The 27,726-nt window shown below is 42.8% G+C and overlaps 2 protein-coding genes across 2 annotated transcripts in view; one reads left to right on the top strand and one right to left on the bottom strand.

Annotated features, from left to right (window-relative positions):
- Positions 1–27,273, bottom strand: part of LOC136659924 (C-signal-like) — a 32,575-nt gene extending 5,302 nt beyond the window's left edge. Inside the window, exons 1-5 of the mRNA XM_066636799.1 lie at positions 27,136–27,273; positions 25,539–25,556; positions 18,873–18,912; positions 4,118–4,305; positions 3,642–3,800 (exon numbers count right to left, since the gene is read on the bottom strand). Coding sequence (XP_066492896.1) covers positions 3,642–3,800; positions 4,118–4,305; positions 18,873–18,912; positions 25,539–25,556; positions 27,136–27,273 — 543 coding nt within the window. The remainder of the gene's footprint in view (positions 1–3,641; positions 3,801–4,117; positions 4,306–18,872; positions 18,913–25,538; positions 25,557–27,135) is intronic.
- On the top strand, positions 9,211–23,351 carry LOC136659921 (uncharacterized). The gene is made up of 6 exons (XM_066636796.1): positions 9,211–9,751; positions 13,389–13,440; positions 14,922–15,109; positions 15,520–15,678; positions 17,099–17,209; positions 20,826–23,351. The coding sequence occupies exons 1-6, from the start codon at positions 9,605–9,607 to the stop codon at positions 20,985–20,987; spliced, it is 819 nt and encodes a 272-aa protein (XP_066492893.1). The 5' UTR covers positions 9,211–9,604; the 3' UTR covers positions 20,988–23,351.
- Positions 27,274–27,726: the final 453 nt, after the last annotated feature.

The following is a 27,726-nucleotide window of genomic DNA, read 5'->3' as shown; positions in this document are numbered from 1 at the left end:
GAGGAGGGGTTTAGATTCATTAGGCACTGGGGAACGTTTTGGGACAAGCGGGGCTTGTACAAGAGGGACGGGCTCCATTTGAACCAGAATGGAACCAGACTGCTGGCGCATAACATTAAAAAGGTGGCAGAGCAGCTTTTAAACTGATCCCTGGGGGAAGGCCGACAGGAGCCGAGGGGCATCCGGTTCGGGACTCCTCATCCCTATGGGATGAGGATGGGGAGGTTAGAGAACAACAAGACAAAGGCAGGGTAGGAGAAGAAATTGGGAAAGGTAGGGTGATGGGATGTGATAGACGGTTTGGCACAATGAGAGGATGCGGGGACAAAGGAGCGAATAAGCAGCCCATCCTGGGGCATTCCGTGTATAAATGCTTTTATGCGAATGCCCGAAGTCTACGAGCAAAGGTGGGAGAACTGGAATGTCTGGTGACAAGGGAAAATATTGATATAGTGGGCATAACGGAAACCTGGTGGAATGCGGAGAATCAGTGGGATACCGCAATCCCGGGCTATAAACTCTACAGGAGGGACAGGCAGGGGCGTGTTGGAGGTGGGGTGGCCCTTTATGTTAAGGAAGGGATAGAATCCAGCAAAGTAGAGATTGAAGGTGGGTCCGACTCCACCGTAGAATCTCTGTGGGTTAAATTACCAGGCTTGTACAGCGATGTAATACTGGGGGCGTGCTATCGTCCTCCAGACCAGAAATCGAATGGGGACCTTGAAATGAGGAAACAGATCAGGGAGGTGACAAGGAGGGACAGGGTTGTAATCATGGGGGACTTCAATTATCCTCATATTGACTGGGTCAATTTGTGTTCTGGTCACGATCAGGAAACCAGATTTCTTGACGTGCTAAATGACTGTGGCTTAGATCAGCTAGTTACGGAGCCCACCAGAGGACAGGTGACTCTGGATTTAATTTTGTGTGGTACGCAGGACCTGGTTAGAGATGTAAACGTTACTGAGCCATTGGGGAACAGTGATCATGCTGCGATCCGTTTTGACGTGCACGTTGGGGGAAGAATACCAGGCAAATCTCTAACAAAAACCCTTGACTTCCGACGGGCGGACTTCCCTCAAATGAGGAGGCTGGTTAGAAGGAGGTTGAAAGGGAGGGTAAAAAGAGTCCAGTCTCTCCAGAGTGCATGGAGGCTGCTTAAAACAACAGTAATAGAGGCCCAGCAGAGGTGTATACCGCAAAGAAAGAAGGGTTCCACTAAATCCAGGAGGGTGCCCGCATGGCTAACCAGCCAAGTTAGAGAGGCTGTGAAGGGCAAGGAAGCTTCCTTCCGTAAATGGAAGTCTTGCCCTAATGAGGAGAATAAAAAGGAACATAAACTGTGGCAAAAGAAATGTAAGAAGGTGATATGGGAGGCCAAGCGAGACTATGAGGAACGCATGGCCAGCAACATTAAGGGGAATAATAAAAGCTTCTTCAAATATGTTAGAAGCAGGAAACCCGCCAGAGAAGCGGTTGGCCCTCTGGATGGTGAGGGAGGGAAAGGGGAGATAAAAGGAGACTTAGAGATGGCAGAGAAATTAAATGAGTTCTTTGCATCTGTCTTCACGGCAGAAGACCTTGGGCAGATACCGCTGCCCGAACGGCCCCTCCTAACCGAGGAGTTAAGTCAGATAGAGGTTAAAAGAGAAGATGTTTCAGACCTCATTGATAAATTAAAGATCAATAAGTCACCGGGCCCTGATGGCATCCACCCAAGGGTTATTAAGGAATTGAAGAATGAAGTTGCAGATCTCTTGACTAAGGTATGCAACTTGTCCCTCAAAACGGCCACGGTGCCAGAAGATTGGAGGATAGCAAATGTCACGCCTATTTTTAAAAAGGGAAAGAGGGGGGACCCGGGAAACTATAGGCCAGTCAGCCTAACATCCATACCGGGTAAGATGGTGGAATGCCTCATCAAAGATAGGATCTCAAAACACATAGACGAACAGGCCTTGCTGAGGGAGAGTCAGCATGGCTTCTGTAAGGGTAAGTCTTGCCTCACGAACCTTATAGAATTCTTTGAAAAGGTCAACAGGCATGTGGATGCGGGAGAACCCGTGGACATTATATATCTGGACTTTCAGAAGGCGTTTGACACGGCCCCTCACCAAAGGCTACTGAAAAAACTCCACAGTCAGGGAATTAGAGGACAGGTTCTCTCGTGGATTGAGAACTGGTTGGAGGCCAGGAAGCAGAGAGTGGGTGTCAATGGGCAATTTTCACAATGGAGAGAGGTGAAAAGCGGTGTGCCCCAAGGATCTGTCCTGGGACCGGTGCTTTTCATCCTCTTCATAAATGACCTGGAGACAGGGTTGAGCAGTGAAGTGGCTAAGTTTGCAGACGACACCAAACTTTTCCGAGTGGTAAAGACCAGAAGTGATTGTGAGGAGCTCCAGAAGGATCTCTCCAGACTGGCAAAATGGGCAGCAAAATGGCAGATGCACTTCAGTGTCAGTAAGTGTAAAGTCATGCACATTGGGGCAAAAAATCAAAACTTTAGATATAGGCTGATGGGTTCTGAGCTGTCTGTGACAGATCAGGAGAGAGATCTTGGGGTGGTGGTGGACAGGTCGATGAAAGTGTCGACCCAATGTGCGGCGGCAGTGAAGAAGGCCAATTCTATGCTTGGGATCATTAGGAAGGGTATTGAGAACAAAACGGCTAGTATTATAATGCCGTTGTACAAATCGATGGTAAGGCCACACCTGGAGTATTGTGTCCAGTTCTGGTTGCCGCATCTCAAAAAAGACATAGTGGAAATGGAAAAGGTGCAAAAGAGAGCGACTAAGATGATTACGGGGCTGGGGCACCTTCCTTATGAGGAAAGGCTACCCCGTTTGGGCCTCTTCAGCCTAGAAAAGAGGCGCCTGAGGGGGGGACATGATTGAGACATACAAAATTATGCAGGGGATGGACAGAGTGGATAGGGAGATGCTCTTTACACTCTCACATAATACCAGAACCAGGGGACATCCACTAAAATTGAGTGTTGGGAGAGTTAGGACAGACAAAAGAAAATATTTCTTTACTCAGCGCGTGGTCGGTCTGTGGAACTCCTTGCCACAGGATGTGGTGCTGGCGTCTAGCCTAGACGCCTTTAAAAGGGGATTGGACGAGTTTCTGGAGGAAAAATCCATTATGGGGTACAAGCCATGATGTGTATGCGCAACCTCCTGATTTTAGGAATGGGTTAAGTCAGAATGCCAGGTGTAGGGGAGGGCACCAGGATGAGGTCTCTTGTTATCTGGTGTGCTCCCTGGGGCATTTGGTGGGCCGCTGTGAGATACAGGAAGCTGGACTAGATGGGCCTATGGCCTGATCCAGTGGGCTGTTCTTATGTTCTTATGTTCTTAAGGGACTGGAACTACCACAAAGTGGTGCTCTCCAACCATGTCCCTAAAAGATTGCAGGGACTCAAGGACCAATCCTATGCATTCCCAGCTCACTGCCTTAACACTCCTAGTGAGTCATAATTGCATGTTCTTGCTTTGCTCTCATGTATCCTACTATCTCAAGGGCCTTAACACTCCAGGAGAGAGCAGGGCATAGTTCCCAGATGAACTCAGTACAAGTTCTTGCGCACGTCCACCTGACTGACCTTTTACCCATTGCATCATTGCCGTGCTTATTCGTACCTTGCTGCAACGGTAAGGTAGTACTTGTGCAGAATCCCACGCAAGCAGGTTTGTGATGGAGCCAGCTTCACTGGATATGTTCACAATGGCTGCTTTGCTGCAGCTCATCCCGTTCTGGGGGCTTTCCTGAGATGCCTTCCTCAGCAAGGGCAGGAAGGCCTGGAGAAGAGAAAAGAATCAAGTACTACTTGACTACTACTTGCAATCCTGTAACCAGCACCAGCTCAACCTGATTCTCACCAGACGCTCCAGCCTTCCCAGTAACCAACAACTGCAACCTTCCCCTTCTACATTGCCGTAATGGGCAAAGCTGCACCTCCTGAATTTCTGTCTGTACAGGCACAGTATTTTTGACTGGAAAGAAACAACTCTACTTATAACTCCATCAGGAAGCATCAGCTTTAGGTCATATACCCCCAAGTGTTAAAGGCTCTACAACAAGTATCTGTGAAGTAGGGTCTGCAGAATGCCCTTACCTGGCTGACCATCATGGACCCTATGACATTGGTCTGGTACACCTTAGACATGTCCTCTGGTGTCACAGAGTCCAAAGTGCTGTGACTCACTATCGCAGCATTGTTGATCAGTAGATTCAGCCCGGCTCCTTTCAGCTGCTCGGTGACTCGAGCTGCAGCAGCCTTGATGCTGGATGGATCAGAAATATCTACAGCAGTTGAAAACAAAGAAAAAGTTGATCTAAACAAAAAGAGGAAACTGGAAAAGAAAAGACAGTCAGATTCAGTATTTGAAGTCAGAGGTAAAATTCAAATGAAAAATAAAACCAGTTTCTAAGGAAACTTCCCCAGCTGGCAGGTTCACTTAGATCAGGGGTCTTCAAACCCTGGCCTGGGGGCCAGATGCGACCCGCAGCAAGCCTCTATCCGGCCCGCAGCCAGCCTCTTGTCCCCTGAAAGCCTCTGGCCCACTTGGCCGAACGTGACAGGAACTTTGCTCTGGTTGTGTCTGGAGGGTGTTCTAAGGACCAGAGAGGTTGAATGAATGAGCCCATTCATTCATTTATTCACTCATCTAAGTTCTATATCTAATTTATTTATATAAATTTTATATTTAAATTTTTTTCCAGCCCTCAACACTGTGCCAGATATTTGATGCAGCCCTCCGGACAAAATGTTTGGAGACCCCTGACTTAGATTAAGAGGGCGTATCTTGCAGCCCTCTGCTGGAACCAGAGGGGTAGGACACCTGGGGAATTATCCCTGTCTCACTTTGACAGTGCTGACCCTCCACCTGACTTGTGGAAATATCATGTGTCTCCCCCTCATTCTCTTTCATCCCATTTGGAGAGGGCAGCATCTCAAACTCTGATAGGCTGGTGTACACCTTATGGAGCCTTCCAGTTTTTCTGTTGCCAAGTCAAGTGAGCTGACATGAACCAATGTCCAGGTGTAAGCTAAACTCAGCAGATCCAGATATATCCAGAGCTTGCGTCTTGAGTACACATCTGTACTGCAGCGAGTCATGGACTCTTCGCTCACAACAGGCGAGGAAACTGAACGCTTTCCACATGCGCTGCCTCTGATGCATCCTCAGTGTAACCTGGCAGGACAAAGTTCCAAACAACACAGTCCTGGAACGAGCTGGAATCCCTAGCATGTATTCACTGCTGAAACAGAGACGCCTGCGTTGGCTCGGTCATGTTGTGAGAATGGATGATGGCCGGATCCCAAAGGATCTCCACTGTGGAGAACTCGTGCAAGGAAAGCGCCCTACAGGTAGACCACAGCTGCGATACAAGGACATCTGCAAGAGGGATCTGAAGGCCTTAGGAGTGGACCTCAACAGGTGGGAAACCCTGGCCTCTGAGCGGCCCGCTTGGAGGCAGGCTGTGCAGCATGGCCTTTCCCAGTTTGAAGAGACACTTGGCCAACAGTCTGAGGCAAAGAGGCAAAGAAGGAAGGCCCACAGCCAGGGAGACAGACCAGGGACAGACTGCACTTGCTCCCGGTGTGGAAGGGATTGTCACTCCCGAATTGGCCTTTTCAGCCACACTAGACGCTGTTCCAGAACCACCATTTAGAGCGCGATACCAGAGTCTTTCGAGACTGAAGGTTGCCAACTAACTAATGCTAATATTTTCCCCCTCCCCATATGAGAATTCCTAAGAATATTTAGCCTGAGCTTACCTGAGCTGTTCTGCAGCCTCCACTAGTAATACTGCTCAAATGGCCTCGTTTTTTCAGTCGTGGGTACTGCTCTTCTTCTAGCAGCAGAGAAACCAAAGCCCTGGCTAGCCAGCATGATGAGAAAGCCATGTTCCAGTCCTTCAGTTACTCCATCAGCAGGTTGGAGTCAGGCAATGTTAACAGATCAGAAATTATGCTTCACTCTGATGCTGACCTTCAGCTATCACAACCGCCTCCCTGTCCTGGGAGTTGAACCTTCAGCCACCTGGGCTCTAGCCTTCTCTTCAGCACTCTTTCTCTCCTTTATATCTGGTGGAGCAATCCAGGCATGCACCTGGAGACCTGCAAGCTAGACCTGCAATGTCTCCATTTCCTTGTGAACAAAGCCATTGTTATTCATTTCTCCAGGAGAAAGAAAGAAAAAGAAATCCTCCCTTGTTTAGCCATAATCCATTAGATGTTTAAAATACCCAATGCTGCTTTTTTAAAATCCCCACTTCCTGTGCCAAATTACACCTCTCACTTTTTTTCTGGAGGGAGGGGTGTGCTACATTTACACGATAATTGTGTGCATGAAACAACTGGTGACATGGTACTGGGGCCATGGGTCCATGTGACTAAGGTCTACCAATATAGCTGGTCCACCCAAGATCCACTGAATGGAAATGGATGAGGAAGGCTGTGGAGCAGTACTGAGAAGGGCTGGGATAGGATAGCAAAGGATGGCAATGGAAGGTATCAAGGTGAGACACCCCCCCCCAAAGCAGGGAGGTACAAAGCCTTGACAGGCTGAGTGCTATGCCCTTCCCAAGATCCCAGATCTCCTGGACCAGTGATGTGCTGGAATCCCGTACTCTTAACTTGGGAGACCTTGCAATGGAGGCCAACAGCCTATGGCGCTTGGGCTCACACCTGAGCAAATAAAGTGTCAGAAAAAGTGGCTGATGGGGGGCTGAGGTGTTTCACACAGCTGGGCGCTAATGCATTGAATATGGTCAAACTGTTTGTTGTTGTCGTGTTGTGTTGTTTTGGCTATCCCACTGAGTTTTCCATCTTTTATTACCCTCTTTATTTTACTTTCCTCTCCTATTCCCCCCCCATTCAATTTAATCCATTTTTCTTTTGCGTTTTGTGCAAACGCATATTGTGCGTTTAACATATTGTGCATATTGTGCATTAACACCAGCCAATGACACTCGGTTCAGAGGCAAGTAGACCAGTGCAAGCTGGAGCAGAAGGTTTTGCCTGGTCACTAGTTCAACCTGGGAGAAGGGATCCACAGGAAGGGCTGTTCACATGTGCACTTCAAAGGAAATAAAAACATCGTTGCAACTGACAGACAGGCAAGCAGGTTCTTTCCCTACCTTTTGGGGGGCACCCTCCAACAGACAGAGGTGAGCATGGCCAACACATTTGATGCAGAGCTGCCCCTGTGGGCTGCAGCCGGCAGCCAAAGCTGCCTATTTAGGTAAAAATTTAGGATGAAGTGGCCAGGTTAGTTCCACTCCTCCATTCAGGTAACTCTGTGACATCATCAGCCCCAGATTACTTAGATTCAAACATAGGGATGCTTGTATTTCTGCCAAGTCTGCTGTAAAATCTACAGTAGAAGGCACACCCATTTACTCTCCAGTAAGTGCAGGAAACAGGATTCTAGGGACAATGTTGGTAAAGAGCAATAGGGACTGTATTCCTAGTTAGATGCATTTATTATTATTATTATTATTATTATTATTATTATTATTGTTAACAGTATTTATATACCGCTTTTCAACAAAAAGTTCACAAAGCGGTTTACAGAGAAAAATCAAATAACTAAATGGCTCCCTGTCCCAAAAGGGCTCACAATCTAAAAAGATGCAAAAAGAACACCAGCAGACAGCCACTAGAAAAGACAGTGCTGGGGTGAGGTGGGCCAGTTACTCTCCCCCTGCTAAAAAGAGGAGCAACCACTTGAAAAAGTGCCTCTTACCCAATTAGCAGGGGTTTAGGGGATTAATTTTGTTTTATTTGCTTTGTTTAGTCCAAGCCAACCTGCAAATCTCACCATGGGGGGAGGTCTCTTGCGTAGCTTCCTGATTCACACAGCTGGGCGCTAATGCATTGAATATGGTCAAACTGTTTGTTGTTGTCGTGTTGTGTTGTTTTGGCTATCCCACTGAGTTTTCCATCTTTTATTACCCTCTTTATTTTACTTTCCTCTCCTATTTCCCCCCCCATTCAATTTAATCCATTTTTCTTTTGCGTTTTTAATAAACTGCTTATATATTGACTTCTTGCCTGCCTAGTCTATGTTCATGAATAATCAGTGATTTGTCTTATCTGATCATTCACAGGCATTAATGTGATTTGATCGTAACTAACCCCTGGGGTTCTATGCTCTCCTATACGGGCTTTTTTTCCTAGACCTTCCCCCCTCCCACTCTTGCCTCCATAGCCTGGGATGGGAGTAGCAGATAGATCAACCAGCTCCTCCACCCAGCATTCAGTTGCTGATCCAATAAAAAAGGAAAGCAGAGAATAGGAAAAGGTGCATGAATGCTAACCACTAGGAACCATTCTCCTCAGTACAGCTCTCAGCTGACTATTTTCCCTACAACACCTAAATATGAAATGTGTCAGCTACACCTGAGGATTCATATTACAAACCAGCTTCCCTTGATACCCGTCAGTGAAACCCATATAGCTTTTTTTCTTCACTATTCAACCCACCCCTCATCAATAAGCCCATAAAAATATTTGAGCTTCAGTCAGCCAGAAGAAGAGAAGCTACCTTGAATCACAACATGTCTTGGCTTCTGCACCTGAAAGGGGCTGAATAACAGAAGTACAGACCAAGAGATTTGTTGTGGGTTTTGAAGGGGACCACTTTTTTCTTCACATTTGGGACAAGGAAGGGGAGAGTTCAGCAGAGGCTGCTACCCATCCACTTAGATGCCTGGTCTTACCTGGCAAGAAAGTCTGACCTGAGCTGGCCCATCCATAAGGCCAACTGAGGTGGTTGCCTCAGGCAGCAGATTGCTGGGCGTGGGGCAAACACCAGCTTACCTTCACTTAGGCACCTCCCACTTCCATTCCCTAGATTGGGAAAGGAAGAGGGAGACAGAAAGGAAGACAAAATGTAGAGGGAACGAGAGAGGTGAACCAGAGCAATGGAAACTGGCATATCATTTGGAAATGGGGGGAGCATGCCGCATCAGGAGGTTTTGGGCCAGCTCTGGGTCTGACATAGGCCTGCTTGAATGCGAATGAGTTCCATAAACCATCTGGACTTGCAGTGAGTTGTTTGCCTTTGCAGTGCACTATGTAACACCCTCAGATAGCTTTGCAGTATCAAAAGGCTCTCTCCTTCTCAGAGCTCAGGAATTCAAAGAGGTGGAAACTGGCCAGCTCTGTGTAGTATACTCCCTGCCAGCCAGAAAAAGCACAGCACAATTCACAAGGCAGATGTCCTTGCCCAGTCCAAAGGACACCTAGCAAGCCTGCACTAAGCCTTGAATCGCAGGAAGACTCTCTCTCTCAAAATTATAATTTACTACCTTCAGAAATCAGAGTTAGGGAGCAAGCCATCGTTCTCCAGCCACTTCCTAGGCAGGGCTGGGTAAAGTCTATAATAAGCCAAGTTTGACATAATGTTTATTCTGCTGTAGAGAACGGTGTATCACTGAACTGACTGGCAGACAGTGAACCTGATTTGCAACAGGAGCCAAGCAGTTTAAACAACCTGGGATAAAGGGAGGAGCTGAAAACAATCAGTAACTGGGCTTAGGTTGACTCAGGACTTTACTGTTCAGATACAGGCAGGTGAGAGAGAGAGAGATGGCGGCACTGAACGTGCGCAGCGTCCTGGTAACCGGGTCCAACCGGGGCATCGGTTTGGAGCTGATCAAGCAGCTGGTTGGGAAACGCAACCGGCCAGAATGGATCTTTGCCACCTGCCGGGACCCTGAAGGACCACATGCCCAGGTGAGCATCATAGTACAGCCAGCTGTATTTTGAGATGGATGTCTAAAAAAGGGATGTTCCTTAATGCCAAGGTGGCATCCTGGTGTCCTGTTTGCTCCCAAATCCAGCAGAAGCTCTTGTTCCTGATCTTCAAAGCCCTCCATAGCCTTGGCTTTGCCTCTTCCCTCCCTCCCTCCCTCCCTCCCTTCTTAAAATACACCATTTCCATGAAGTCTGCAAAAAAAAAAAACTCATAGCACAATATGTTGGCTTAGAACAGGGGTGCCCAAACCCCGGCCCTGGGGCCACCTGTGGCCCTCGGGGACTCCCAATGCGGCCCTCAGAGAGCCCCCAGTCTCCAATGAGCCTCTGGCCCTCCGGACACTTGCTGGAGCCCGCACTGGCCTGATGCAACTGCTCTCAGTGTGAGGGCGACTGTTTGACCTCTCACATGAGCTGTGGGATGAGGGTTCCCTCCACTGCTTGCTGTTTCACGTCTATGATGTAGTAGTGGCAGCAAAGGCCAGCCTTGATTTGTGCAAGGCCTTTTATAGGCCTTGAGCTATTGCAAGACCTTCATTCATATATATAAGTTCATCTTTAATATATTCATTTATGTAAATTTATTCAAATTTCAAATGTAAATTGATTCTTTTTTCCCCCGGCCCCCGGCACAGTGTCAGAGAGATGATGTGGTCCTCCTGCCAAAAACTTTGGACACCCCTGGCTTAGAACAAACCCTGTGTAGTTAAATGGGCTAGTTTCACCCCCAAGTAAGCATGTGTAAAATTGTAGCTTTACAGTCCCATCCTAATGGGCCTTTACCTCCTGGCTGTTAGCCTTGCCCAGCTTCCTCCATTTTATTAATAATAAATACAAAATTAAGGAGAAATAGTTGGAAGTTAAAAACAACTTATCTGAATAATTAGAAATTTTTGAATCAAGCAAAAACAGAAATGGAATTTTTTTTTAAGACCAATTTTCATCCAGAAACTAAAACACAAATTGTATGGGATACAAGTAAAGCATTTTTTTCGAGGATTAGCAATAAGAAATGCAGCAAAACAAAGAATTGGACAAGAGAAGAAAACGAAAGGTCTTATACAAAGATTAGAGAAAGATGAAATGGAATTACAGAAAGAACCTACAAATCAAAGAATTCAACAAAAGATTAAGAAGATACAACATGAAATCAAAATAATGCAAACGCAGGAGATGGAGAAGAAATTGAAAACGGCAAAACAAAATTTTTTTGAAAATGCAAACAAACCAGGGAGATGGTTAGCTTATAAACTGAAAAAAGAAAGACAAAAAAACTATATTAAGACATTGAAAGATTTGACTGGAAAAGAGAAAACAGAATTAGAAATAAAAAAAAATTATTGAACAATTTTATCAGGTATTATATGGGAGAAAAAATATAGAACACCAGAAACAAACAGAATATTTGAAGAAAAATAACAGCATTAAAATTTTAGCTGATCAAAAGAATTTATTGGAAAATACAATTACTATAAGTGAAATTACAGAAGCAAAAGGCAAAAACTCCAAAAAATGCCAGGCCCTGATGGATTACCAGCTGAACCAGAAGTATTGTTGTTGCCATTCAAAAAAGTGATTGATGATATATGGGAGACCGGAGAAATACCAAACTCATGGAAGGAAGGAACAATTACTTTGATACACAAATCACACGGATGAAAAAGTAATTAAAAACTATAGACCCATTTCGCTTTTAAACACAGACTATAAAATTTTCACTTCAATTCTAGCTACAAGATTAAAAAATATATTGAACCAAATAATTAAAGAAGATCAAACTGGTTTTGTTTTTTTTTAACCAAAAAGACAATTGAAAAATAATGTGAGAATTATAATAAATATATTGGAATTTTTTGAAGCGCATCCAGATAAGAAATTAGCCCTAGTGTTTTTAGACGCCCAGAAAGCTTTTGACAATTTACATTGGGACTTTATGATTAATTGTCTTCAAGAATTACATTTTGGTCTAAAATTTATCAAGATGATACAAGGAATATATTTAGATCAAAAAGCAAGGATAAGAGTAAATGGAGAATTGACGAGAGAGATTAACATTCAACAAGGAGTAAGACAAGGTTGTCCACTTTCACCATTGTTGTTTATTTTGACACTAGAAATATTGAATAATGTAATAAGAAAAGATGACAAGATGAAACTGCTTAAAATTAAAAGTGAAGAATACAAACTACAAGCGTTTGTTGATGATTTGGTATTTATCCTGGAAGATCCACTCAATTCCATAGAATTTTTGATAGAAGACTTAAAAGAATACGGCGAAGTAGCAGGCCTAAAAATAAATTACCAGACGACCAAAATGATACTTAAAAATATAAAAGGCAACGATACAGAACGATTAAAAGAATTTGGACTACAGATAACAAACAAAGTAAAATATCTAGGAATTATAATCACCAAAAAGACAAGTACATTAATGGAAGACAACTATATTAAATTAATGAAAGAAATAAAAAAAAGATTTGGAGAAATATAATAAATTGCAACTATCCTTATGGGAAGAATAGCTCTATTGAAAATGAAAATATTACCAAAATTAATGTTTTTATTCTAGACTATTCCGAATATTTTGAGGAGAACTTTTTTTTGAAGAAATGAATAAAATTACTACAGAATTTGACTGGCAAGGTAAAAAACCGAGAAGAAGGCTGAAATTACTTCAAGAGGATAAAAAAAGAGCAGGATTCGGATTACCAGACTGGGAATGATATTATCAAGCAGCAGCCTTAAACTGGATAAAAGATTGGGGACTCATACCAAATTCGAAAATTTTAACATTAGAATACTGGAAAATGATACATAAATTGTTGCAAGAGATATTGCATTGTGTATTACCATTCAAACCAGAAATATTCCTCCTAAATGTGACATCAGAAATTAAAGACCAATTAAAGAAATACCTTATTGTACATATTGCTACAGCGGCAAGAATATTGTTTGCGCAAAAATGGAAATCTGCAGATGTGCCAACTAGAGAAAATTTAATAGACAAAATTTATGAAATAGCAGAAATGGAAGTTTTAACAGAAAGAATGAAAGAGAGAGATTTAGATAGAGTAAGAAAATATTGGAGGTCTTTTTATGACTGGATAGATAATTTTAGTTAAACAATATTGAGTGTTTCAGTAAATCCAAATTTTTATACTGATAAATATGATAGCCTTTGTACTGATGATTACTGTGTTTTGTTTTGTTTTTAATTGAATGATGCATGTTGTAATCGAGGGCCAATACCCTCTTGTGTAACCTGTGTTGTACCAGCCCTAAGTATAACCCATTTTCCTTACCTGTATCTGTAATAAATAAATAAAATATTTTAAAAGACAAACAAACAAACAAAAAACAAACCAATGGGCCTTTACCCATTTACGTAAAGGGGTGGTGTAAACCCCTTTACAGCAGTCGCGAAGGTGACAGTGTCGATGGACGCAGCCTGGCAGGACACTTCTGTAAAGCCACACAGTGCCACATTATCCAGGTGAAAACAGAAACAAATACAGGTAGGACCCGAACCTCCAGTTCCTGTAACTCCAACTCCTGTACCACCTCAAGTCATCCATTTGCTAGGACTTCCTTTTACGTTGGCTTTGCTTTCTTTCAGGTCTTGAAGAATTTGGCTGACAAGCATCAGGAAGTTAAAATTGTCCGACTGGGTATGTGACTAGATTGCCTGCCGCTTTGCTCCCTTTCCCTAACTGGGCCATCCGCTGTGGAGTAGCTCCCCATTTGTGGCACTTGTCCTCCATTTGTTTTGTCCAAGTTGTCCTTCTTTTCCAGGGATATCTCCTTATGTGAGCAGTCAGAGGATACTATTTTGAATCTTGTGAAATGAGAATGTCTTTGCAGGCCGTTTACGCAAGATAATCTGTACAGGCTTCATTGTTCAGTGTCCATTCAGTATGCACCAGCCACTGATACTGAGATTTCCCCTATAGACACTGTACCCAGTAAGCCAGTGCAATCCAGTGGATGATGTGCCCAAGCATCACAAACTGGCAAACATTGGGGGCATAAAGGACTGCAGACTTGAAGCTAAAAGTACCTGGGGAACCTGTTATGTTTGTAATCAGACCATCTCTTAATCCAGGCCAGCAGTTAGAATGCAGGCCAGCAGCCCTGCATTGTCACTGATTTACAGTCTGTTCAAGGATTTATATCCTTGCAAAAGAGGCAAGGAGGGTTGTAAAGGAATGACTATATTTTTTGTAGCTCTATGCAGCCAAAGAACCTCAGCATTAAACTTTCTGCCTTTTGTCCAGACTCATCTTATTTCTAAGTTCTGGTGAGCTCTGTTGCAGAGCCTACCAGTGTGCGCTTTCCTCAGCCATTGTCTCAGATCACTTGGATTCCTACCACTGCAAGTCCCTTCCCCACCCCTCAACAGAACTCTCCCCTGTGACGCACGCCTCACAAACCAGTGCATCCCGCATTCCTGGAATCAATGACTTTCACATCTTAGAACCAAATTGAAGACAATAAATTCATTTGCTGTTGGCTTCAGAAGTACATTGCAGGCAGAGCAAGGTGTGCAGGAGAGTTGAGAACATCTCTACTGCTTGCTTGGTACCCCATCAGAGGAAGCTAACATTTCAGAGAAGTACACCAGAGTTCTTATCTCACAAATGTTGGAGCATCTAAGCAGATTTTGGGACTCTTTGACACATTATAAATCAGCAAAACATAAGAACATAAGAACAGCCCCACTGGATCAGGCCATAGGCCCATCTAGTCCAGCTTCCTGTATCTCACAGCGGCCCACCAAATGCCCCAGGGAGCACACCAGATAACAAGAGACCTCATCCTGTTGCTCTCCCCTACATCTGGCATTCTGACTTAACCCATTCCTAAAATCAGGAGGTTGCGCATACAAAAGCATTTGTGGCTTATGTGTACACACGACAGGGAGCCCTTCGCATAAGGGTAACGTGCTAGTTGAATTTGCAAATGTGCTCTTGTCCATGTGTACTACATATTTTCATCAGTACATATGAAAAATGCGATGTGCAAACTGATGCTCAGTCCTCTGTACTTCCAGAGCAACAAGAGACAAGGATGGATGGTGCCTTCAGGGATGGATCCTGGCTGTGCAGGGCCCACTTTAATCATCAGTAAAATCTTATCTGTGCTGTTCTAGACACTTCTGACCCATCTGGTGTCAAGGCTGCTGCTGCAAGAATCACTGAGCAGCTGAAAGGAGCCGGGCTGAATCTGCTGATCAATAATGCTGGGATTGTGAAGCCAACTTCTCTGGAGACTGAAACACCCGAGTACATGTCTGAAGTGTACCAGACCAATGTGATCGGGCCAATGGTGGTGAGCCAGGTAAAGGCATCCTTGTGGCTCTTGCTTCACAGACATGTCTCATCATTCTAGCCAAGGTCCTTACCATTTGAAGAGTAGATGGGTTGTATGCCAGTGCTTTCTGGTGATGTAGTCCGAGGTAGGTGTGCCTGTTTCCTGGTTAAGAGCACCATGCTTTTAACTGCTGTGTAAGACAGAAGTTCAACAGATGAAGATGACCTAGCAATAGAGGTGTAGTGCACATGTTGAAGCTAAGTTGTAGCTAGTTGCTCTCCAGATGAATCACAGGACAATTTGCCATGGCCTTTGGTGAAGAACTGCTAGGCTTACATTTGCACTGCTTCTGTGGACTTTGTCCTGGTGACAAGCTGTTTAGTTTCCAAATCCCCTCACAGATCATGCAACTTTCTTGATTTCTTTCCCTTCCCCAGGCCTTCCTGCCCTTGCTGAGAAAGGCATCTCAGGAGAGCCCCCAGAAAGGGATGAGTTGTAGCAAAGCAGCCATTGTCAACGTATCCAGTGAAGCCGGCTCCATCACTAATCTTCTAGCATGGGATGAAGGACAAGTCATCTCTTACCGCTGCAGCAAGGTAAGGAGGCATTGATTGTGTGAATAGCGATGGGTTCACACAACTTCACAGAATGGAGATAAGAATCTGCCTACTGTCCCTCTCACAGCAAATCATGTCATCCCTTGCCCATCTTGGTGATTCGCATCTAGCTGTAAGAAGCTGGCTAGACTGGGAACATTATTGAAAAAGTATTTATTTATTATAATGTTTGTATGTGCCCTTCCATTAAAAAAATCACCACCTTCTTTAAAACATTATCTGCCAAATTAAAAACACAGCAATATAAATATAAACGAGTGCCCAATCCTATGGGCATACCACCAGCTCTGGCTATTGCAAACATCATATCATATCACGGGTATCATGCCATAAAGCAAGTTCACGGCACCCGGCAAGCAAGGAGTACTGGCAGTGGGTCAGCTCAGTGTCAGGAGGATTATGGTATGGAATAGCCAGCAGTAATTATTACTGCTGGCTGGCAGAGCAGCTTTTGGGGGCAAGGGAAGGTGGAACTGGGTGGGGGAGGAGAAGACTGGACGGGGGGTGGGGAGATGGTGGCAGCCTCTGCCACTATATCCTGTGCTTCCTCCCTGTCTGAAAAGCCCCACACAGGCCTCCTTGATTCTGCGCCTGCTCACCTGAATTCTGAATCTGAAACCTGAATCTGTTTCAAGCCAGTTTGGGGACTTTTAATTGGCCCAGCTGATTATCTTCAGGAGAGTGAAGGGAAATCTGAAGTGACTCTGTTGTTTCACCTTGATACCTCAGCTCCTTTCAATGCTACTGACCATAGAATCCTTCTGGGCCTCATTTTGGTAACCAAGCTTGAATTTCACAATTTTGTGGCAATTCTGATCCTTGCTGCATTGAAAGTTCCAGAAGGTCCTGCTGGGGACTGTAATCCCTTCCAGTGGGAACCTTCCAGGATCCTCAGTGTGCTTTTGACATCTACATGAAATAGCTGATTACATGAACCTGAGAGCTTTTGCATGTAAACCAGGCACTGTTCCACTGAGCAAACTGACTCACCCCCTGGTAGTAATTGTACTGCTGTCCTCTTTCTAGGAAACTGTTTTGAAAAGTGGTACTGGTATATCAGTGCAATTTAAAAATAATAATAATAAGGTGTCTTTCATTGATCCCTCAGCAATAAGATCAACATCCTTTCCCTTCCTCAGTCAATTTTACCATAACCCGCTCTCTTTATTTGTTGCATTTGAAATCATAAAACGGCAATGGAGTTGTTTGAGGTTTCTTCTCCATTTTTATTTTTTAGATGAATTTGCAGTGGGAAGCTTTGTTTATGGTTGTGAATACTTTGCCCAAAAAATAAAACCAAACAGCATTTCTTAGACCTATGAAGCCTTCCTTCTGACCTCCTCTCATGAAATTGGGATACATAATTCACCTGCCTATTTCTGACATATCTCCTTCACAGGCTGCCCTGAACATTCTCTCAAAGTGCCAGTCATTGGGATTTGCAAAAGATGGGATCCTGAGCATTGCATTGCATCCTGGGTGGGTGCAGACAGAAATGACAAGTCCAGACGTAAGTGATCATTGCATGAAAATCTCCATGCAGATACCTTCACGTTTGCAGGGTCTCTAATCCAAGAAGAGCCCAAATTGGATATGTTCATTAACTTGTAGTATTTCATTTTTAAATACTCCACTCTGTTGAAAAGAAAACATCAAGAATTTCCTTCCTGAATCAGTTCAAAAGCTATCTAGTCCCACACAATAGCCACCAGCATGGGCTTACAGATGCCTAACTCTGTGATAGTTTGTGGCACCAACTCCAACACAAACCAAACAAATGTTCCTACACAGTATATGTGTAGGATTGTGCTGCTAGTTAACTAACTGCTAGTTAGTTCCTCGCAGGCTGCTCAAAGTCATGCAACGATACTTCATGCAGAAAAAAAGTTTGTGGGCAAATAACTGCAGCACTTCCCACTAACTAACGATGTAGGGACGCTGTCACGAAGGCGCTGGCAAACCACGCCACCTGTGATTCAGCCTCCTTGCCTCAAACCCAATCAACAAAAGGCAGACGTGGTGTGAGAGGATTAGCTTGTTTGATTAGGCAAAGAGAGTGTCTGGAATGAGGGGGAAGAGGGGGATAAAAATAAAGAGCTCTCGACAAGAGAGAAGAGATCTTGCACCAAGCCCAGCCCTCGTCTCTCTTATTCATCTCTATTTGAGATCCCATATTCTGTATTCATCTCTATTGAGATCCCACATCTGGTGACCCTGACGTGATCCCAGAACCCAACTTACCTCGACTGGAACAGTCTTCGGTATACCTCAGCTTCGGCTCCCTGGTAAGTATGGGGGACTCCTTGTCAAAGGAACAGAGCGAACATGCTCAAGAATTATATAAACTGGTCAAACAGACTGCAAGGGCTTGGTTTCAGTGCAAGATTTTCGAGATCTTGTCAGGAAATTGGACGCCTCTTGTTCATGGTATCCGAAACGAGGCAGTCTTCTGACTGCGGATTGGTGGAGGCTGGGGAAAAATCTGCAGGCAGAACCCCGGATCCCCATTGCTCTAATTTTAACCTGGAAAAAGGTATATAAAGCTCTGTGCCAACTTAATCCACCTGATAATATGCTTCTGAAAGGTACTCTCCCCTCTGCTACAGGGCCACCCCTATATCCAATACTCCTTCCAGCAGCGCCAACCCTCGAAATAATTAAATCGCCTCCCGTGCCTAGTGCTCCTTCGGAGCCGCCGCAGTGGTCTCAAATAGCCGTCCGCACAGCAGGCACCCTAGATCTGGCCGACCACTGGGAATCCCCTGCCTTTTTTCCTCTAGAAAAGAAAGAACCTCCAGAAACTACCCCTCACAGGCAGGCTTCAGTCATGGAAGGCATGGCCAGAGAGACCCTGAAATCAGGAGATTTAAAAGCAGAAAAAAATTCAATGATCTGCCCTGCAGGGGCTGGCCAGAACACACAGGGACAAGCCATCCGAGTAGATCAGTTTCTGAATGAAACAGACAAGCAAGTGCAATTAGGAAACCCTTAACCCACTATCCCATTCCATGTTAATTAATAAATATCCAAAACTCATAATGCATCATTTTATGGAAGATATATTGTTAGCAGGTCCCCAATTAAATTCTTCTCTCCTGCAAGACCTATCTAAAAATTTACAACAGTTTGGTCTTCACATAGCACCAGAAATGGTACAGCAACAAGTTCCTTACTTGTATCTAGGGCATAAAGTATTAACAACTTATGCTGCGCCTGCAACCCCAGAATTAAAAATCTCCCAATGCCTGACTTTAGTACAATTGCAGCAGTTACTGGGACATATTCATTAGGTATGTATTTTAAGCTTCCCACACAACTATTAAAGCCAGTATTTGACCACCTTAAAGAGGGCCAAGACCCCGCAAAGCAAATCACCCTCTCTCCAGAAGCTTGTAATTCCATACAAGAAATATAACAAATCACGAGACACTAATTTGTAGATTGGCTCCCATCTTTTGTGGCTAGTAATTCTACTCTCTGACCCATACACCCACCTTTGTAGCTTAAAACAGAAACTCAGATATACATTCTTGAATGGCTTTGTCAGTCAGCCAACCCATCCAGGAATGTGTTATCTTATCAGAAGGCTATCACTGCTCTCATTCACAAGGGGCCAGAAAGAGCAGTGAGGCTCCAAGGCAAGGTTGTAGTAAAAATTAAATTGCCTTTTACCAAAAAATGAAAACCTTCATTTGTGGGAAATTTCCACTTCTTATCAGATTATCGTGTTGGAGCAAAGACTAAACCATGTGTATGTTTAAGGCATTTTAAAACCTATTAAAAGGTCTTAATAACATTTTTGTTTCCTTGATGCTAGGTTAATAGATCCTGCCGGCCAATGGAACTCCCTGCCACTGTAGCCAGCAACAGAAGTTTGAATAATAACTTAGTGTTTCCTTAAAACTTTCTAGGTTTCTCATGTATGCAAGGCAAAAAGCCAATGCATGGTTCCTAAGGAAAAGAAAAGCAGAAGGACCTCTCCTAATCTTTGTGCCTCAGAGCATGCACAGAGTGCAAAATATCTGCAATCTTTTGTTTTAACCCTTTTTGTTTCAACAAGAAAGAACAGGAAAAGAAAACATTTGCTCTCAAGAGAAGGACTAAAGATTACTAAACCTTGTTTCTTTTACAGGACATATGTACACATTTTATTTTGCTTGATATAGCAACCTTTTGTTTCAGCAGCAAGTAAGGACAAAGAAAAGAAAAAAGCATTTGTCCTCCAGAGGACAAATTTACTTAATCTCAATTTCCTTTACAGGAATAAGCAGTGATCTTATATCTGTATTTTTAATACTAATGAAGTATTTCTTTTCTAATGGAAAAATTGTCATGACAAATTCTTTTAATTCTACTTATGTTCTCTGCTTATATACATATAAATACTAAAATGTTCTATATGTTCTTTGGATGTGTGTGTGTGGTATGAAAGAAGCGCTTTGTCTGTCTTTGTTCTTGTTTGTCTTTGACTTATAGTGAAGTCTATCTGAAGTCCACATGACTTCCTTTCTGTAATAGGCCTGATATTCGTTGCAACAATTTTTTATTATTTTTGTATATTGAGCTCATTATCATTTTTGGTACCATGATTTTTTTTTTCTATCTGCTTTTAAAACCAATGTGTTTTCTTTTCACACACACCCCCATCACCAAAGATGGAAGAAACATGCAGAATTTGCTTCAAGACTGGACCCAACCTTATTTTGTAGCCCACATCTAATCACAACCCCCTTCCAAGGCTCTTATCTAAAGGACAAAGGTGATCAGACTCTCAGGAGCCTCCCTATTTCATCAGTGAACTCCCTCCCTGTTCTCTGATCCAATAGCTAGTCACTCAGGGAAGATGGTAAACAATTTTCCATCCCTTTTTCACAAGTGCAAACACAAATTATTAAAACCTTTTTATTAAAACAAAAAAGGGAGATATGAGACTATTTGGGCTAATACATATTTAGGAAACACTCTATACTTTATCATATTCTATACTTTATTATATACTTAAAATTTTTAACATTAAATGCAGAAAGGTTTACTCCTAATGAAAGACATGAAGGAGTCAGGAAACCATTACCCAGCCCCATTGGTAACTTGGGGGCGAGGCTATGCTGTTATGCTTACTCCTACAGGAATGCTTTAGGTACCAGCGCGGTGTGTGCAGCCAGCCAAAGATGTCACCAGGGCCTGGAGAATCCGATCCCCAATTTCCAGATGAGTCCAGCTGGGACTACAGGAGCAGCCAAGGAACAGACAGACAGCCAAAAGACCCAGACAGGAAGCTTATCCCCTAACCTGGGGAGATCTGAAGGCGGCTGACACTCTAACACTCCACAGTGATTGTGATTCAAATGTAAAATTGTTAAGCAAAGCTGAGTATGTTTCACTGGCAGCCTCCCTAGTAGTAATCCCAGCATTGGTGGTGGACAACTCAAGACAATTGCACAAATACAACAAGATGTAAACTTTGGTGGATTTTGGGATTGGCTTACAGGATGGCTGCCGGACTTTGCATGGCTTGGACAGACTTTTGGGCATGGGATTTTTTGGGATGGTTGTTCTGATCATTATCTGTTGTTTTATTCAATGTATCCCCTCCTTGTGTCAATGTATCCCCTCAGTTGTGTCTTTAGCAGCCAGTTTAGTAGGCGTCCCTGGCCTTGCAGTGAATAATGCAAAAACTATAGGCCAGATGGCCTGTTTGTTAGCAAAAACCATCAACGCCATTTCTACAGCCATTGGTCTCTTAGCAAAAGAACAGCACGAACTTCACCATGCTATTCTAGATAACCGAGCTGCTATTGTGAAGCAGTAAAAGATATGTGTTGTTTTAACCTAACAGACAATAGCAACCGAATTCAACAACAAATTAACAAACTTAAGAGCTATGCGCAGAGCATACATCAAGACCTGCATCCCTGCATGGTAGGATGCCCTTTGGTCTTGGCTTCCCACTGGCCTGCTTCGTACCTTAGTACAATATGGTGCACTAATTTGTATTGTTTTAATCATAGGATGTTGTTTTGTACAATGTATTCCTAATTTGTTAGCCCTCTGTATCCCTTATTGTTGGCCGAAAGCCTTAGTGCCCACTCAACGCCAGATGTATTATGCATATCAATGCCTTAAAACAAGAAAGGGGGAGATGTAGGGACGCTGTCACGAAGGCGCTGGCAAACCACGCCACCCGTGATTCAGCCTCCTTGCCTCAAACCCAATCAACAAAAGGCAGACGTGGTGTGAGAGGATTAGCTTGTTTGATTAGGCAAAGAGAGTGTCTGGAATGAGGGGGAAGAGGGGGATAAAAATAAAGAGCTCTCGACAAGAGAGAAGAGATCTTGCACCAAGCCCAGCCCTCGTCTCTCTTATTCATCTCTATTTGAGATCCCATATTCTGTATTCATCTCTATTGAGATCCCACATAACCCCTCACTGTTACTGTCCTCACAATCACTAGTTCAAACAAAAAACAGTATTTTGTGCTTTAGGGAACAATTTCATAGTTGGTTAATTTAAATTAGTTTCATATTTGACAAGATGTATGGCTGTTATTTATTGATTTACTTTACTATGCAAACCACTTCATGAACAATTTCTGCTCAGCCATGACTGACTTTGGGCCAGTCACTATCTCTGAGCCTCACCTACCTCACAGGATTGTTGTGAGGACAAAAGGAGGGAAGAAACTCTGTGCACTGCCCTGAGCTTCTTGGAGAAGGGCAGTATAAAAATGTGGAAAAATATTCTTAATAATAATTCTTCTCCTTCTTTAACGAATTCTTTCAAAACAGTTTTATGAGAACAAATGGCACAATTCTAAGCACACTAACCTAGGAGTAGAAATGTGAAGGCCCGGGAAAAACCCAGATAAATTCGGGGGGGGGGGGAACGGTTTTCCCCCAGTTTTTTCCTGAAGACTTTTTTGTTTTTTTCCAAAAAATTGAAAAATAAAAAAAATAAAAAAATTGATTATGGAATGTTTTATTTTAACATGATGAATAAAATATTTTAAGACAAGCTGCTCAAATATTTTCCAAATCATTTCTGAAAAATATGTATGGTATCAGATTATTCTAATTTCTGTGCACTGACAAGCAAGTCTGAGGTTAGAAACTGAACTCTCCAATGCAAGAACGAGATGCATTTCTTCCTTTAGGAGGTGCTGCTATTGTCACAAGGAAAGGTTCCAGTTTTGTTTTAGCATGTGGGTGGGTATGTTTGGTTCTGTTCTGTTCTCTTCACTAGGCCTCAAAGCATTGGAAGAAAATACAGAGCAACAAAAAGGACCTGAAAGTATATGCTTAATTTAAAAAGGTAAGAGTTTGCATTTATCTGATTCCAGAAAACTGAATCATTTAGCTACATTAGTTTATCTTTATAACCTTTGTGTAAATAATGATTTAATCACTACTAATCTGGTTCTTTACTTCCCCTACCCACAAACATAGATTAGTGTCTTCTTGCAAACTAGCCATTAAATTATTTTTCTTTTCTACTCCCCTCAGGAAAATGGTGAGACCAATATCTAGTATATGGAGGTATTTTCACATTACAAGTTCTTCTGAGAAGAAAAATGTGATTTGCAAATATTATCAGATGAAATATGCATTTCCAAATGCTACCAGGATGACCAAACACATTCTTGTATGTAACAAGTGTCCTGTAGATATTAAAAAATCCTTCATGGATCTAAGTGAAGAGGACCACAATGATGAAAATGCACATAGTTTTTCTCAATGTTCTCATTCAAGAAGTCCTCCTTCTACTCCATCTGTAACATCAGCAGCAACACAAAGTGTTGTCCCATCAGCAGCATCTTCAAGTAAACAGATACTGAAGACAGCTGCATCCAAAAATTATTCAATAACTTCATTTGTAGACAAGATGACACCTGAAGATCAGGAAAAAATTGATCAAGCACTTGCAAGAGCAATATATTTTTCTGGAACACCATTTTCAATAACTGAAAATATGTACTGGCAGGAAGCTTTGAAATTACTAAGACCGTCATACTATTTGCCCAGCAGACATTCTTTGAGCAAGCCTCTTTTGGAGTCGGCACAGGAACATGTAATGGAATCTGTGCAAGGAAACATTAATGAAGCACTGTGTCTTGCACTACTTAGAGATGGATGGACAAATGTGAGAGGAGAAGGAATTATAAATTTGGTTATAACAACACCTCAACCAGTTTTTGACAAAAGCATTGAAACAGGAGAGAACAGACATACTGCAGAGTATATCAGCTGTAAAATATGTGAAGTCCTACAGAAAATTGGGAGTGGTAAAGTATTTGCTTTGCTAACTGACAATGGCAGCAATATGAAAGCAGCATGGAAGATCATAATGGAGAAGTATCCACATATTACTGCAATAGGATGTGCATTCATGGGCTCAACTTGCTTCTTAATGATATAATGAAACTGGACACCCTTCAAATGATCTATAGATGAGTAAAAGAAGTTATAAAACATGTAAAAGGTACTCATATTGTAGCTGCAGTTTTCAAGAAGAAGCAAGTAGAAAAAAATGCAAAGAATAAAATAGTGACACTGAAGCTCTGTAGTAAAACTTGGTGGGCTGGAGTGGTGACCTCCTTTGAAAGTTCACTATCAGGAGGTTGCGCATACACATCATGGAAAAATCCATTACGGGGTACAAGCCATGATGTGTATGCGCAACCTCCTGATTTTAGAAATGGGTTATGTCAGAATGCCAGATGCAAGGGAGGGCACCAGGATGCAGGTCTCTTGTTATCTGGTGTGCTCCCTGGGGCATTTGGTGGGCCACTGTGAGATACAGGAAGCTGGACTAGATGGGCCTATGGCCTGATCCAGTGGGGCTGTTCTTATGTTCTTAACTACAATTCCCAGGAGGCCTTGCAGGTCTCTTGTTATCTGGTGTGCTCCCTGGGGCGTTTGGTGGGCCACTGTGAGATACAGGAAGCTGGACTAGATGGGCCTATGGCCTGATCCAGTGGGGCTGTTCTTATGTTCACTAAAAAACAAAGAAGCTCTTCAAGAAACAGTAATAGTTGAAGATCTTAAAGTACCCAGGAGTGTGAGAAACACTGTTCTTGATCAGGATGTCTTCTGGGTTCAGCTGCAAAATTCCCTGAAGATTCTAAAGCCAATTGCTGCAGCAATCACTGCATCTGAATCAGATAGTGCACTTTTGTCAGAAATTCTAAATCTAATGACCAAGATAAAAACAACTGTTTTTGACAATCTCAGTATATCTCCACTTACAACTATAGAAGAAAGTAAAGTGATTATTTTAAAAAGGGAAGAATTTTGTTGCCATCCAATTCATGCTGCTGAAAATCTGCTGGATCCAAGATTCAAAGGTGGAAATATAAGTGACGATAGCACTGTGACTGCATTTGACTGGATTACAAAACAAGCACCACATTTAGGACTTGAGGTTAGGAAGGTACTTTCAAATGTTGCAGAATATAGAACATCTTTAGGGAATGGGAATGCAGGTCTAGGAATGCAATCTGGGATTCTGCCAAACATATTCCTCCAGCAACATGGTGGCAAGGTCTTTGCACAACACAGCCTCTTGCTTCTCGCCTTCTTCAGATTCCTCCATCTTCTGCAGCATGTGAAAGAATCTGGTCTATGTTTGGAAACACTCACACTAAATTAAGAAGTAAACTGACATGTGAAAGGGTAGAGAAGCTTGTTTCAATCCGGGCAAAGCTTCAGTTTTTAGAAGTCCATAATAACTGTGATAATGACAGACACAACAGAGGAGCTGCAGAAGCAGAGACTGAAACTGACACTGATAATTGTCAGTGAGCTGAAACTGACAGCTCAGAAAATTTCTGATTAAATTTCAACTGACAGCTCAGAAAATTTCTGATTAAATTTCTGATTAAATTTCTGATTAAATTTCATTGAAACTTAGTTCCATTCCCTTCTATACACTTCCCCCCTCTTCAATTCTTTCTATGAGAATGGGTGTTTGTTTTTAATTTAATACTGTGGAGAGAAAATATGAATAATTGTTACTTCTGGATTTTTAAAAATTGTTTTGGGGAGGTTTTCTTGTCTGTTCCACATAAACTAGTAAACAGTTCAGGAGATTGTTGCTCCATTTGTTACAATTACAAATAAATATTATTAAAAAAGTAAATTGTTTTTGCAATAACTGTTTGGATACACTATATTTTTAATATGCTAGTTGTGATAATTTTATGCCAAGTCAAATTGTCCATAGTCATATTTTATGTTCCTAAAGTAACAGAATGACTTTCAATCTGGAAATTGAATGTAGAATTTTTTTTAATTTTTCTGAAAATTTCCGTTTTTTTCCGAGCTTCAAAATTTCCTGAAATTTTACATCTCTTTCACGGAGTTCAATCTAATGGGATTTACAGTTTAGCAATACTCATCCCACACTCCATATTTTAAGATATTTGTGTTGTTCTTATAATGCCCAAAGCCAGTTATCATTTCTCCCTTTTAAATACTCCTTGGATGAATCTTTCTCTTAAACTTCACTAATTGCAAGTAAAAGATGGTACGAATACATTAAGGGGTAAGCAATCTGTGTTTAAATGCCCTAATGAACAGGGCATTATGAGACCAAACTTGTGCTTGGAATGGGAAGTTTAAGAAGCCTTGCTAGATACTGCCCACTAGGCAAAATATCTCTGGCATCAAGAGGAATTACTGGCCGCAACCGATGCAACGAAGGAAGCACAAATGACCAAGTGTGATCGTTCTGTGCTTGGTGTCTCCGAGCCATGACCAAACCTGAAAGATCTTATTCCCACCATTAGCCTGTCCAAGTTCAATCTGTTCTTAGTTCATGCCTTGGGGGGAAAAATTGATACTATTTCCCTTAGTGTGCAACAGAGCAGGGAATTACAGTGCAATCCTATGCGTGTCCTATACACGTCCAGTCAGCCCCAAGTTCCAATGTATTCAGTGGGGCTTGCTCTCAGGAAAGCTTGTGAAGGATTTCAGTCTTTCAGTGCAATCCTATGCACGTATTCAGAAACGTCCTGCTACAAAGCATGCTTGATTTACTTTACTATGCAAACCACTTTGTGACAATTCCTGCTCAGCCATGACTGACCGACCATGAAAATTCATCTTCCCCTGTTCTGTTTGAAAGGACGCCAGCTTCAGAAATTGGACATTTATCAGGACATTGGCAAGCATATGTGAACTTGCTTGCCCGATCTTTTAATTTTAATAAATGGATACTTGCTTTGCTCTCATCTGATCAGTGGGCTTTTCTCTCTCTGAAGCATGAAGAGACAAGTTATTGCCTCTCTGGTTTCTTCCTCCTTTTTTCCTTTTGTAACTTTTTCCCCCAATTGAATTTTTAAAAAAAATCAAAACCTATGCTGTCAAAAGAAAAGGAAAAGAGGAATTCCTCTTTTTTGGCACCCATCCCACAATACAGCTGGCTCTGAGTTGGTCTCACCTTAGCAAGTGGCCCATTAGGGTTCCTGCATGTGGCAAAGATCCGATTGCTTTTCCCAACCAGCTGCCTAATGAGCTCCAAGCCGATACCCCGGTTGGAGCCAGTTACCAGAACGTTGCATGGATTCAGCGCTGCCATGTCTCTCTCCTGCCTGTGACAGACTCACAGAGTGGTCACTCAGCCCAACTCCATTTATCAGAGAGCCCCAGTTCCTCCCCTCAGAGTTATACAAGATGCCTGATCCCTGTGCCAGGTAGGATTATATGCACAGAGTTTCTGGTAGCACAACAAAAACCAATGGGAACAGCTTTCAATCACTGGCCCTTCTTTTCTGGAGGCTGGCAAGAACAATAGCTTATTTTTGAATCAGGAAGGGGATGGTTGAGAAGTAAATACGCAGAGAATTGCACTCTAAGCTTGTGATGGTTCGTCTGGATCTTCAACAATAAACAGACAAATCCCCCTGGGAAATTCACAAGTTCCGGGTATGAAGATGATAACTATTCCATGTTGCTAGTCCCCAGAGTTTGAAGGGACTTTCAAGGTCATCTAGTCCAATCTATAGACTGTAGACAAGAAATCCTCCAAGAG

This window comes from Tiliqua scincoides, chromosome 9 (assembly GCF_035046505.1).
Source record: "Tiliqua scincoides isolate rTilSci1 chromosome 9, rTilSci1.hap2, whole genome shotgun sequence".
Lineage (NCBI taxonomy): Eukaryota > Metazoa > Chordata > Lepidosauria > Squamata > Scincidae > Tiliqua > Tiliqua scincoides.
Note: the sequence above shows the minus strand (reverse complement) of the source record. Positions and strands in the feature narration are given on the sequence as shown.

What these genes read in the sequence shown, in the direction of transcription:
- LOC136659921 (XM_066636796.1), top strand. Translation starts at nt 9,605, where the DNA reads ATGGCGGCACTGAACGTGCGCAGCGTCCTGGTAACCGGGTCCAACCGG. An exon ending in AGTTAAAATTGTCCGACTGG is followed by an intron (nt 13,441 to 14,921) that starts GTATGTGACTAG and finishes GTGCTGTTCTAG; the next exon opens with ACACTTCTGACCCATCTGGT. An exon ending in TCTCTTACCGCTGCAGCAAG is followed by an intron (nt 15,679 to 17,098) that starts GTAAGGAGGCAT and finishes TCTCCTTCACAG; the next exon opens with GCTGCCCTGAACATTCTCTC.